At 54.2% G+C, this 12381-nt stretch overlaps 5 protein-coding genes across 5 annotated transcripts; 2 read left to right on the forward strand and 3 right to left on the reverse strand.

Moving 5' to 3' along the window:
* Window positions 1-1125: 1125 nt before the first annotated feature.
* Window positions 1126-1950, reverse strand: B0T26DRAFT_724315 (uncharacterized protein). Its single transcript, XM_060442680.1, has one exon. The coding sequence runs from the start codon at window positions 1792-1794 to the stop codon at window positions 1561-1563; it is 234 nt and encodes a 77-aa protein (XP_060293502.1). The 5' UTR covers window positions 1795-1950; the 3' UTR covers window positions 1126-1560.
* A 1035-nt stretch (window positions 1951-2985) lies between these two features.
* Window positions 2986-4669, reverse strand: B0T26DRAFT_836411 (uncharacterized protein). Its single transcript, XM_060447512.1, has 3 exons — window positions 4248-4669; window positions 3459-4172; window positions 2986-3356 (listed from the first exon to the last, which is right to left on the reverse strand). The coding sequence occupies exons 1-3, from the start codon at window positions 4512-4514 to the stop codon at window positions 3267-3269; spliced, it is 1071 nt and encodes a 356-aa protein (XP_060293503.1). The 5' UTR covers window positions 4515-4669; the 3' UTR covers window positions 2986-3266.
* A 495-nt stretch (window positions 4670-5164) lies between these two features.
* Window positions 5165-6948, forward strand: B0T26DRAFT_679502 (c6 zinc finger domain-containing protein; the record flags this gene model as incomplete). The annotated part of the gene is made up of 2 exons (XM_060440363.1): window positions 5165-6559; window positions 6628-6948. 2 exons carry the CDS (start codon window positions 5165-5167, stop codon window positions 6946-6948), a joined length of 1716 nt encoding a protein of 571 aa, XP_060293504.1.
* Window positions 6949-7386: 438 nt separating this feature from the next.
* B0T26DRAFT_755299 (uncharacterized protein) lies at window positions 7387-8639 on the reverse strand (the record flags this gene model as incomplete). The annotated part of the gene is made up of 4 exons (XM_060445942.1): window positions 7387-8124; window positions 8182-8317; window positions 8403-8585; window positions 8635-8639. The coding sequence occupies 4 exons, from the start codon at window positions 8637-8639 to the stop codon at window positions 7387-7389; spliced, it is 1062 nt and encodes a 353-aa protein (XP_060293505.1).
* A 1820-nt stretch (window positions 8640-10459) lies between these two features.
* Window positions 10460-10878, forward strand: B0T26DRAFT_724321 (uncharacterized protein). The gene has a single exon (XM_060442681.1). The coding sequence runs from the start codon at window positions 10495-10497 to the stop codon at window positions 10843-10845; it is 351 nt and encodes a 116-aa protein (XP_060293506.1). The 5' UTR covers window positions 10460-10494; the 3' UTR covers window positions 10846-10878.
* The last annotated feature ends 1503 nt before the right edge of the window (window positions 10879-12381 follow it).

Raw genomic sequence — 12381 nt, forward strand, 5'->3', positions numbered from 1 at the left:
TGGTGGTTGGCTAGAGAGAAGGAAAACCAGCGAGCCGAATCGACTGGAGACGATTCGCATGTTAATTGGCAGACGGGAGATACCTGGGCTTTGGCGACCACGGGCCTGAAGGAAATCGATGTTCCTTGCACGAGGAATGATAACTCGGGGGAAGGCAGCGGGTTCGACCGGCCAGATCTGCTAAACCCTGTCACCCGTCCTCACTCGAACGCGAACCCCGCCAACACCGGCAATCCGCAATGGCAAAATGATGCAATACAAACTCGAAGCCGTACGAGGCTACTTCGCCGATCTCGCCTTGGCCGCGCCGAATCCCAAGGAGAAGGCGACAACGCAGCCGCTTCTCAGCCTGCTCGACCAGGCCTGCGACCACGAAGACGGCGAGGCGGTCGTGTATTAGATAGATAGAATCCTACCCGTAAGAATCACCCCCTTTGCTTCTTCTTCATCGCGGAATTAACTTACTGGCTATGGAGGCGCAGCCGTTTCAGTCTGTCCTAAGAATTTAGGCGTGGATACGGGTGGTACTGGAAATTGTTAGAAACAGGGCACACTGGGTGTAGTGGAATTGATGGGGTTGCAGCTGCGTGATTGTATTGCTTGTATGACTCTTCTGTTCTAGTTGGCAGTCATACACCCTTGCGCCCCCAGTGCTCCATCCAGTAGTCAGGATACGTACAGGGGTCCACGAAGCTTCGGAACTCATCCAGGTAATTTTGGTGGCCTTCGGCCCCTGCTTGTCTGACCCGCACATGTGAGGTCGGAATTTTACGGGTTTGTGTTGCAGGGAGGATATCACCGGAGTTCTCTGTCAACGTTCGAAGAACGGTCCTGCGATGCTTTCCTTCTGGAATTTCTGGTGTCCCTTCAAATTGCGGCGTAACATTTCGGGGTATGGAGGAGCTAAAGACTTAAGCTTCGCGTTTTAGGAAGCCTCTCTAATGCCGATATAGAAGGTGTGGCTGTGAAGAAAGATACTCAACTTCGGAAAGTTCGGTGCTTTCCACTCTATCGTGTGCTGTCTAGTTGTAAATTTATCTTCGACTCGCCCATGGCCTGTCTGAGGAGGAGAGCCCCCGAAAGCAGAGATCCAATCACCAAGGGCCCGGTAACCCCGCTCGCTCCGCTGACGCCGCCAGCTTTGAAAGAATAATCGAAGCTTTGCCTGGCATTGTTGTCCGATTTTCTGATGGTTCTGAGATAGGGAAGGCGATATGCATTTATCGCGCGGTGTTGGCGCGTATACTTGCGTTGCCCCCTAGGTCGACAGATTTGTTGCACTTAGTACAGTCGACTCCAAAATTGGCCCCATAAGCGTTCTCAAAACACTTATCGTGTACCACGTGTCCACAGGGAAGCTGAAATACAAGAAGAGGGGGTCCAGATCGGTCAGCCATTGCGGAGAAGAGGCATCCGTCGCACACAGCACATAATTGATTACGGACAACCACATTGGTGCCGGTGAAATGGTAGCTGTTGCGGCTGGCCGATTGATGGAATTGGAGATGTTGCAGGGTGATTAGCGTAAATTCTGGTGTGAGGAGGTAGGCCTCAAATAGCTCAAAGGATTGTCCACGATGACGTCTTCGTCGGCCGTCTTGATCTAGGGGTGGAAGAATCCGCTATCGGCCGTAAACCTTGCGGTGACAGGGCGTCAGGGCTTCTCGACGAAGTCAGAATTGACTCTCCTGGAGTGCTTCCGACTTTCTCCGGTAGGCTTCTAGTTGCGCCACGGAGAGCGTTGTTGATCGCGTCCTGGACAGTTAGCTGAGATTGTGGCTCTGCACCTTGCATCTAGGCCGCTAATTATGCTGTGGCCCGACCAGGTGCTCGATGATGTGTAGATTGATGTGAAGAATGAACGTGCGAGAAAGCGGCGAGTGAGTGCAAACGCAGTTCGACAGCCAGCCTTGCGATTTCGTCCGTTTACAGCAACTCGTATAACCAAATGGGAACAGCGTGCAAAATTTGCAGCATGGTTGTGGCAAGCTTATACAACCGGGCCGCCAACGCTGCTACAGCGTTGCATCAGTCTCATAGCCGCATCAATAGACGCTGTGATACTCCGTGTGGCCGTCGACTATACATGATCATGAAAAGTGACAGCTTACCGGACCCGGAATCGCCTGACTTGTGGCTCGGTGAATAGGGAGAGGTTTTTTCGAGGCTGCGTCCAACTGTTGGAACAACACGCTAGTCAGCCACAGATGTGGCGGTGGAGGCGCAAGCAGCCACATGTGGCTGTGGAGGGCAGGGGCGCAGGGCCACCGAACCTAAATAAGTGGCCGTAGGCAACTTCCACCTTCCTTCTTAGATACACATAGACATCAACGAAATCCAACACTTGAACCACCAGTATACGGCGCGCAGCGCGCCCTGCTGATTCCAGTACCGGTACCTGGTGATTCCAACACTAACATTGCAACCGCCGCTATCGCAATGCCGTGTTATTGGTGAATTGATCTGCCCGCCTATTTCAGGCCCCGGATCGTACAGCAGATTGTTAGCCGCGTCAGTAAAAATGTATAAAGAGACATGTCGCCTCTTTGCTATCCCGTCAAGTTCCTTGTTTCTCTGCAGAAGGCCATTCACAGTGCACACTTCTTGTCGCGGGCATTAGCCACCCAAACACCAAAATGCGTCTCTTTGCTGTGCTCTCAGCCCTCTTATCGGTCCGCTCCCTTTCTGTGGCCGTCCCGACAGCAGCAAGCGAAATCCAGATGGCTTACCTAGTCTAGACCCTAGACAACGGCACCATTGTCCCTGTGCCGTATGAGCTACAGGTCTTCCTGTCCCGCCCTCACCACAGCTCAGAAACTAACACGCCGCACAACACAGCGTGTCCGACGAGACAGCGACGTCCCTCACCGAAAAGCGCCTGTCGCCCTCGCAGAGCGCGTACCTGTGGACGCTTGACTGCACGGGCGAGCACTACACTACACACACGTGGACGGGCCTTGTTCGGTGGCTTCAGTATAAGGTTGAGACCGCGCTTGGGACAGTTGTGCAAATTACTTACGCTTTCTAGTGGGCTGCTGCAAAAGAGGAGTCGATCCTACAAGTTTGATTGCCAGACTATCAAGGAGGATCATTTGACAGATGCCCTGGCCCTCTAACCCTTGTCCAGGTAAGCGAAATATATACTAGAAATATAAAGTCGATACCAGCAACCCAAAGGTTGTTCAACCAGTAATTTCTCGCTCAAAAGGACTGAGCTCCAAATTCCTTAACTATTACGCCCCAGCCATTCTCTCTTCTCTTTCCCATTACTTCATGAGCCGCAGCGACACAGTTAGCGGCTCGTCCTCGGACAGGCCGGCCGTCTCCGCCAGCACGCCCTCGAAGATGTGGCAGACCTAGCTCAATGGGACAACAAATTAGTGTGGCTGAGCGTAAATGGACTTGTATTTCATAGGACTTGGGAATAGCAGACAACAATTGCAAGCGGAATAACTCACCATGGCCTTGAGCCGCGACCGCGAGCACGTCACCGACATCTCCAACCCGTCGCGTTCGCTGATCGGGTTGTCAGGCGCAGACTCAGCGTGCTGCTGCTGGATCTGGGCGCTGCTGATGGACTCGGGCGGCGTGGGGAGGCTATTGACGGCGACGCTGCTGCCAAAGAGGGTGTTGATGAGATCGATGCCTTCCTGGCGTTGCTGCTGCTGCTGCTGCTGCTGCTGCTGCTGCTGCTGCTGCTGCTGCTGCTGTGTGTTCCACGCCGTGTTGCTGCTGACGTCCATATTGATATCGTCCACGGAAAGGAACTCGGACAGGTCAAAGGTGAACTCTGGGCTTTTGACCAGGGGCCCATTTGCTGCTGGCGGTGTATTGGCGGCGGTCGTGGCTGGCTCGGCACTGCCAGCAACAGTCGCGGACATGGCACCGTTGGGTTTGACGTTTTCTATCACTGATGGCGTGCTGACGCCAGTGACTTGCAGGCCGCAGCAAGGGGGGTTGCTCTTCGATGGCGGCGTGGGCATGGGCGAGGGCAGAGCAGGCAGGGGGCTGCGACGTTGCTGCTGCGAGTGCTTGACGTTGCGCTTCTGGCGGCGCACCAGCAGCGAGTGGCGGTTCTTTATGGCGAGCGGCGCACGCGCAGGGAGAAAGTCCTTGGACATGAGCTTCCAGTTGTGGCCGTTGGCGGCGACGAGGGTCAGGAGCAGCGTGTCCTGTTTGGTAGAGCACCAGAATGATTAGCCATGTCCCTCGGACTTGTAGTCAGTGCACGGCTGCAGAAACCGCACCTCGCCGGCCGACCAGGGGCTGTGGTCAAGTTCGGGGTTGAGATTGTCGTTCCACCGTTTGGCGCACTGCTCGGCGTTGCGGGTGGCGACGACGGAGGCCACGGCGACCCAGCGCGTGCCGACCTCGGACACGGCCTTGCGCAGCCGCTCGTCCTCGGCGGGCAACCACGAGCCCGTGTTGAAGGTCACATTCGGCGCGGCGAGGGTCTGCTCGGTCCGGAAGTGCGCGAGTGGCAGGCCACCGTGGGACCTGGAGGCGAGCGACATTGAAACTGGTTAATAGTTAACAGGGACGATTGTTGAACTCGGCATTGGCAAAGCAGCAACAGGAGTTGTGTTTACGGCGAAAGATTCACAAAAGGACGGGAGTGTGACTGCCACTCTGGCCGAGCCCTGACCGAACCGAGTAGCCAATAAGAAACACCCCTGACCAAGTCCGCCACCAACAGCCAAGCAGCGTTGATAAGCAGCGAGCCAAAAGCCAACTCCGGTGGGTCCCGAAGCTGACTCTGGTGGGGCCGAACCAGGGGGCGGAGCCGAGTTGAGCGTAGCCGAATACGCACCTTGGTTCGGTACACGGTTGAGCCAGGTTCCTTGGCAGGGCGCAGCAGATCTGGACGGGAATCGTGCATCACAGTTCTGGACTGTTGCGGATTCGGACGTCACATCTCACGCCTTGCAACTCGCAACTCCAACTCCAATCTTCCCACCACAGAAGTCTCCCACCGCAGAAGTCTCCCACCACAGAAGTCAGTACTCGCCCCCTGACTTTGAAATCCAGCTAATTACCAACACTTCATATTGCGGCTTATCGTATTCCCCTTCAACATGTCATGCCGTCTATTTAGTCTGCGGCCTCTTCTTGGCCGGCCTGGCATGTCTCTGGCCACCCGAGCAACACTCCAGCAACCACCACCATGCAGTCCTTGATCCAGTACCGTCGCATCCGCAGAGAGGTCGAAGCAGATCTCGCCCAGCGCCATCCCCCGTCCACAGACGCCGTCGAGTCCAAGACAGCACTGCCACCACAAAAAACAACAACAACACCAACAACAGCAACAACAACACTAACAGCAGCAGCAACAACAATACCAACAACAGCAGCAACAACAACAGCAACAGCAACAACAACAACCAACAACCAAACCCAAGCCGCCGCCGTCCAAGACAGCGACTCGGAAGCGCACCTATGGAAACTGCCCGGCATCACCGCAACACGCCCCTCGGAACACGACGGCAGCGTAACATTCCTAGTCGGCTGGCGCTCGGCCAGCGACCCCTCGAACCCACAGAACTGGCCAAACGTCAAGCGGTTCTTCGCCGCCCTCGGCGCGTGCCTGCTCGCCTTCGCCGTCAGCGTGCCGTCGTCGATCGACGCGCCCGTGTCCCTGGCCTTCAACGAGCACTTCCACGTCGGGCCCGTCGCGGGGTCCCTCACCACGGGGTTGTACCTGATCGGCACGGGGCTCGGCGCGCTGGTCGCGGGGACCGTGTCGGAGACGTTCGGGCGCAACGTTGTCTACATAACCACCTTCGTCGCCTTCATAGCGTTTATCCTCGGCAAGGCGCTCGCGCCGAGCTTCGGCGCGGCCCTCGCGTTCCGCTTTCTCACCGGCTTCTTCGGGTCGACGCCGCTGACGGCGTCGGGCGGCAGTGTGGCGGACCTGTTCACGCCGCTCGAGATGATCTTCGTCATTCCCGTAGTGGGTATCACTGCGTACGCGGGCCCGCTGACCGGGCCTATCATCGGTGCCTACCTGCCGGGCGTGGGCTTCCGCTGGGCCGACTGGACGGCCCTGATCATTGCCGGCGCCGTGCTTGCCTACGTGCTCCTCTGCCAGCCAGAGACGTACCCGGCCGTGCTGCTCGAGTGGCGCGCCCGCCACCTGCGCCAGTTGACCGGCGACGCGCGCTTCCGGGCATCCGAGCACCATGCTGCCGCGCGCACGCTGGCCAGGCGATTGCTGGTCAACCTGTACCGGCCGTTCGTGATGACGTACTCGGAGCCGATCATCCTCGTGTTCGCGCTCTACTTGACGGTCATCTACATTGTGCTGTTCACGTTTCTCAACGGCTACCCGTTCATCTTTGAGCAGACGTACGGGATCTCGGGCTCGCTGACCTACGTCCTGTGGGCCGCGCTGCTGGCGGGTGACTTGCTCATGGCGCCGCTCGTGCCGCTCATCTACGGCTGGGCCAAGAAGGATGCCGCCGCCGGCACGCTGACGCCCGAGATGTGCCTGTGGTTCAGCATGCTGGGCGGGTCTGTGCTGCTACCGGCGTCGCTGTGGTGGATGGCGTGGTCGTGCTACGTGAGCTTCTCCCCCCTATTTTTTATCTGTTGTCGGCTTGTCTGCTATCGGCTGCTGACAGGTTCCAGCCCGACGTCAGCATCTGGGTGCCCCTCGTGGGCTCCGTCTTCTTCGGCTACGGCCTGCTGACCGTCTTCTCGACCATCCTGCTGTACACGTGTTTCGTGTACGGGCTGCACTCGGCATCGGCCCTCGCCTTCATCACCTGCACGCGCTACGTCGTCTCGGGCGCCATCCTGCCCGCCTCGGTGCCCATGTACGAGAACCTCGGCCCTCACCGCGCCCTCACCATCCCCGCCGCCCTCGCCACAGTCATGGCCCCGGTGCCGTATCTGCTGTATGTCTACGGCGCCAGGATCCGCGCGCTGAGCAAGAACGCCATGCACTGAGCTGCTGTGGTGCATAGCGGTGTTATGGGCTTGGTTGGGGTGGTTAGATATGAAGACGGTGGAGCGAAGACTCATTCTCGTTGGCTTCGTTGCCATGCGTATTCCCTGCACCTCTGTCTCTTTCCGTTTTTCTTTCTAATACACCAGACTTGAACTATACGTGTCTTTTCAGCCGCCGTTTTATCTTATTGCCTCACAAGTTTTTATGAAGAGGTACACCCAGACCTATAGGTCTAATTAACAACTATCGTATATTTCCCTTGTATTTATCTATAGCTTACATGCGTGTTCTGTGGCCCCGTGTCTCCTCGATGATCGAAACCCTCGTGCTGAGTTCTTTCTCGATAATGAACGATAATTAGATCCAGGCCTAGCGTATCCCGCATGACAGTACGGTAACCCCATGTCAATGACGATGATTGTTTTCGAAGCATCGCACTAGACTTCGGTAAATGCCTCGTTGGGCGTTGTGCGGGGAAATGCGCCGTCCTTCCTTGAGAAGATTGGGCCGGGGACGAAAGCGAACGGCAAAGCCCGTGCTCGGCATGGCCATCTCTTCGTGGCTGTCTCGCTCCTGAGACCAAGCTGCACGGATTTTCTGGCCGTCGACTTCAGCGATGGGGGTGTCGGGGGCGATTCGAGCTTGGATTGTAGAGGGTGTTTGACACGGTTTATTGCAGCACTGCCAAACGACAGCCCCCGTCGTGGCGCAGCAGGGGCGGTTAGCGACTGCGGTTTAAGTCCCGTTAGATGACTCTCAAGGCCGTCGGCGAGCAAGGAAGCGACTCTTGCCTGGAGACCGCAAGCCTCGTTGTCGTTCTTTGCTATGAACTGTTCGGCAATTCTGATGCGCTGATCAAAGACGGAGACGGCTAGCCGGAGCTCAGATGTCTTGGCATTGTATTCGATGGTGCCGTCGCGCAGCCCGGGCAACAAGTGGCGTGCCGCTTGTGTGAATTCAGTCTCAGCCACGGCAAAGGCAGTCTGCACGTTTGAGATTTGCTGCTTGATTTCCGGGAACGAGGTTTGGAACACGTCGTGCCCCATCAGATCTGTCAGCTTAAATCGTGTGGCGGCACCGAGTCTGAGGGCGGCGGCCGCCTTGGTCACGAGGAAGGTGTCGAGGTGGCGGATCTCGCGACTCAAGGTGATATCGAGAATGGATAGCGGAAGAAGCTTGTAGCGTAGTGTATTCAGCTACTGTGCCAGCTTTGTCGGCATCTAGCGAGCGACGCGGCGAGCATCGTCGAGATTGGAGACATTCTCGGCTATTGCGTCGCTATAGGAGACGTTAAGGCTCTCGACGAGATACTCGACGTCCTCTGAGAAGTTCACCTGAGCGGTGCCGCCAATCGGTTGTTTTATGATGCTTACAGCTCACCCAAAATCCTTTTCGCGTCATTGGACGAGGAGCAGGATTGGCGAAAGCTCAGCGTAGCGCTCCCGCCTCAAACGTGCTTGAATTCTTGTTGTTCAAATGCTTGGCTGAGCCGGTGGCATTGATGATGTCCAGGTCTAGACTCAGCGAGCCCTCAACATCGAGCGCTGCATTGCCCCGAGCCTCTTCCAGAGAGTAGGTGAAGGCGAACTCTGCGTTCTGGACCACATGATCGTCAAGAGTCTGCCTCGCGTTGACTCTATCGTTGTCCCACAGCGATAGACCGCCAAAGAACCGCGCGTTCGTACGTCATAAAGCATGCCGAGCTCACATCTTGGCCGAGCGACAGGGGTTCTAGTATTTGGTGGACGGGTGTCCCAAAATTGGGTTCAGGAGCGGCCCGATTTTAAATCACGGTAACTATAGCCGAACTCACCTCGGCTCAGGGAGGTGCCGGATTTGCCTCACCCCTACTCAGGTTTTGCGACTAATGCGGACTTGGTCAGAAAATGTTGTGGGGGGTGACTAAACAGGTAGTCGAGATCTAAAACAGAATTCTCTTGGCGTCCGAGGACGGTTAGACAAGAAACAACCTCGCTTCAGCCCGGATCACCTTCGGCTCACCCCGGCTCAGCCTACGGTCACCATGTCACGCAATTGTCAACTTTAAGCGACTCTCTCGGGGACGAGTTCTGGGCCTCGCTCTCCTAATGGCCCAAAAGAGGGCCCAGTAAGCAGGACCCATTCTATCTGCCTCGCCTTAGCAACAACCTTTAAAACGGAGGCCCAGAAATGGTCCCGAGAGTATAGCGTATTCACTCTCCGTTTTGAAAAGCTCTAGTTATCGTAATCTTATCTTACACTGAGTAACCTATAGATGAGGAGGCAATTTTGCTCTGTCCTACTACCTACCGCGCGACTGTTCCTTCCCCAAATAGACAAAAGACGCAGTTCCGCTCCTACCACCTACTGCATGACTATTCTTTTCCATCCCACTAAGTAAAGAGGCAGCTCTTTCTTTCCCTACCTGCTGCGCGACACTTCTCTCGCATTCCTTATATCCGTTGTGTTCCTACCTTCTTTCAAGCCAAACCTTCTTTTCCCATATTTCTCGTATACCTTACACCATTTCTGCTCGTACCTTTTACTTCAACCTATACTATACGTGCCTCCATAATGCCGCGGAAGAAGAGTCCTACGGACTTCTTTCGGCGGGGAAAGGAGAATGGTTCCGGAAATTGCACTGAGGGAATCAATCAACGGTGCTATAGTTCACAAGAAGCCAACTGAGAAAACACTAAAAGACTACCGCCGCATGCTGGACCTATGGAGCCGGTGAGAACCTTGAGTTGTCGTTAAAGAAAGGGTAGCATTATGATCTAACTTTCCTATAGATATGTTGAAGACTATCCTAATGTCAACGCCTACGATCCTATGTCCTTGAAAGACTTCATGAAAGATGTTGCATTCAGTATCGACGGTGCTGAAGACAACCCTGATCCAGGGCAAGGGACGGTAATGGTATATTGGAAGCAGTTCATGGCTGGTTGGCGTCGCGAAAATGATGCTATTCCGGGAAACATTCCAGTCTCGGTTACAAATGTACGTACTGTCTCTTGGACCTGAGCAAATCTAACTAACTTGGTGGTAGTTTATTAAGTATGAGCTGCCCGAAATAATTAAAAGAGAGGGTAAAAGGATGGTACAGAATAAGAGGACAAGAAGGTTTGGTACGAAAAGCCACTTTCTTTATTTAGGAAGGCAGCTATAGAATGATTGGGTGGTATACGATAAGCCCGCAACGAGGGTGTACGACTGGGCCGATATGCTTACTATCGTATGCTCTTCTGCGCGCATCGGCGAATACATCGAGTCTACTTGCCGTGCAGGATCTAGTCGCGGCTTATATTACAAGGTAATGGCTATTCAATATTAGATCCAATAGTCGCCTAAGCTAATGGACACTTGCCATAGGATGTGACTTTTTGAGTTTCCCTCAACGAATACGGAAATGCAGAGTTCGCCGTTCAGCTAGTTCGGGATGCGAAGGGTATGACAAATGCCTCTGACAAACGGTGAGAAACTAACTTTTATGGTTGTTTATTTAGACGATTACTAAATTAGATTTCTATAGGCCCGAGCATTCGCTATGTGAAGGGCTAGAGCCGATGCCTCTCATTTGTAACCCCATGCTCCCTATTTTGGCTATTCTCGTCGCCACCAAAGCGTTCAGAGACTACGAAACGATTGAAGATCTTCTTGCCATACAATCACTGGAAGGAGAGATGCTCCATTTACAGTGGAGGGAGAGCATCCGTGATCTACCCTTCTTCAAGAGCATTTCTGCAAGAGCTGCGCCAGGGAAGATAGAAACGGCAAATGCATTTAGCAGGCGCATTAGACAACTAGGCTTCCGCGCTGGATATCCTCGTCCGCCTACAATTCACGATTTCAGGGCGGAGGATCTATACTGGATAGGCTTGTACATAGAGTTTCCCTTCTTCAGTCTGACTTGCTAACCTGTTCTCACAGATCAGCTGTATACCGTTGCCCAGCGAATGAAGCATGCCGGCCAAAAAGATCCCGATACTTACAACAACTATTATCAACCCAATAATAGTGGCACAGATGGACAAGGGAGCTGCACGGATACACTAACAACCTACGACTGGAGACACGTATACAGCTGCTACAAGAGAAGCCACGACGACTTTGTGGAACTTTGCTTCCTTTGCAGCAAATGGATTTTCGGGGAAACACAATGGAGCAATCATTGCCAAACGCATCTAAATTGTCCAGAAACACTGCCCGTTCAATGCGATCCTCTGGTCTATGGCGGCGCTCTTGCCACCGCAGGCTACTGCGTGATTTGCATGGCGGATCCGTCACTACCATCAGAGAAGCGACTGCATCAATATCTGGAGAGAAGTCCATGGAAGGATCACGTTTACCGCAGCTACGAGAAATATGTCCAGATCATTGCTGATAATGGTACGCCCATGAAATGCCCGCACTTTGGATGCGTTTCTATGTTCGACTCAGCCAAGTATCTAAAATTTCATCTTCTCGATGCTCATTGTCCTGACTTTACCAAGGAATTGAGCGTGTTGGAGATGCCAGAGGATGAGTACGAGGCAGAAACCGCAAGAGCCAAGAGACCGAAGCGAAGCGACAAAGAGAAGCCTATTATGGATGGCAACGTCGAATTGAAATACTATTTCATTGACGAGACGGCAAAAATAAGAGACCAAAACCAGCCAGCCATGTCCGCAGGGCATTACAGTCGTTCCGCAGACTATAGAAGCAGCAAAGGCAGCGAAATACCGCCACAAACCACACATCTCGGTGGGACCGATTTGGAGCTGCTCGTCAATGAGGAAAACCACTCTAAGGCAGATTCTCCCGCTTCCGTACAAGTCACAGCTTTCCCAACTCTCCTTACCGGAGCCACCCAGCCGTCACTCTCCGGGAACGGGACCATGCCCTCCAATATCACGGCCTCAAGTTCGGGAGTTTCCGTTTCACCGCGGATATCTCTTGCTTTGTGACAGAGTCTACCAGCAATCAACAAATCAAGCCAGCATAAACTCTACAGCACCGAGGATAGTAGCGCATGGGAGAGCGGCGAAAATTACCCTAGTACAGTTACTTCGCTCTCGCCACTAGGCGACGATTTGGGTTCAGCGCCTCAGACTGAAGACGACCATGATTCTCCATTAATAACACCATCGGACACCACCCTCAGTATTCGAAGCGATGCACAACCTTGGGACTTAAATGCTGAAGCTCAAACCAACTTCTCACTCCCCGAGAGTCTAGGTGAAGGGCACTTAACTTCTTTATCTCCACCTGGCGACCTAATGGGATATATTGATCCAAGACTCCAAACTACACCGACTTCTATCCGTAGTCCCTCGGCGAACACCGGATTTCAGGCAAAAATATCGAGCGCCAAGCGCGTGGAAAGTACGGCAAGAGAGTCAATTTGTGCCGGCCAAAAGAGCGAGGGTGGCGAAAGAGCTAGCTCCCCAGCTGCAATTGATGAAGAGAAGGTA

The sequence above is a fragment of the Lasiosphaeria miniovina genome (genome assembly GCF_030549165.1).
Source record: "Lasiosphaeria miniovina strain SMH2392-1A chromosome Unknown B0T26scaffold_6, whole genome shotgun sequence".
In the NCBI taxonomy this organism is placed as follows: Eukaryota; Fungi; Ascomycota; class Sordariomycetes; order Sordariales; family Lasiosphaeriaceae; genus Lasiosphaeria; species Lasiosphaeria miniovina.

What these genes read in the sequence shown, in the direction of transcription:
- B0T26DRAFT_724321 (XM_060442681.1), top strand. Translation starts at nt 10,495, where the DNA reads ATGCCTCTCATTTGTAACCCCATGCTCCCTATTTTGGCTATTCTCGTC.
- B0T26DRAFT_724315 (XM_060442680.1), bottom strand. Translation starts at nt 1,794, where the DNA reads ATGCAAGGTGCAGAGCCACAATCTCAGCTAACTGTCCAGGACGCGATC.
- B0T26DRAFT_836411 (XM_060447512.1), bottom strand. Translation starts at nt 4,514, where the DNA reads ATGTCGCTCGCCTCCAGGTCCCACGGTGGCCTGCCACTCGCGCACTTC. An exon ending in GCCCCTGGTCGGCCGGCGAG is followed by an intron (nt 4,173 to 4,247) that starts GTGCGGTTTCTG and finishes TCTACCAAACAG; the next exon opens with GACACGCTGCTCCTGACCCT. An exon ending in GGTCGCGGCTCAAGGCCATG is followed by an intron (nt 3,357 to 3,458) that starts GTGAGTTATTCC and finishes CCATTGAGCTAG; the next exon opens with GTCTGCCACATCTTCGAGGG.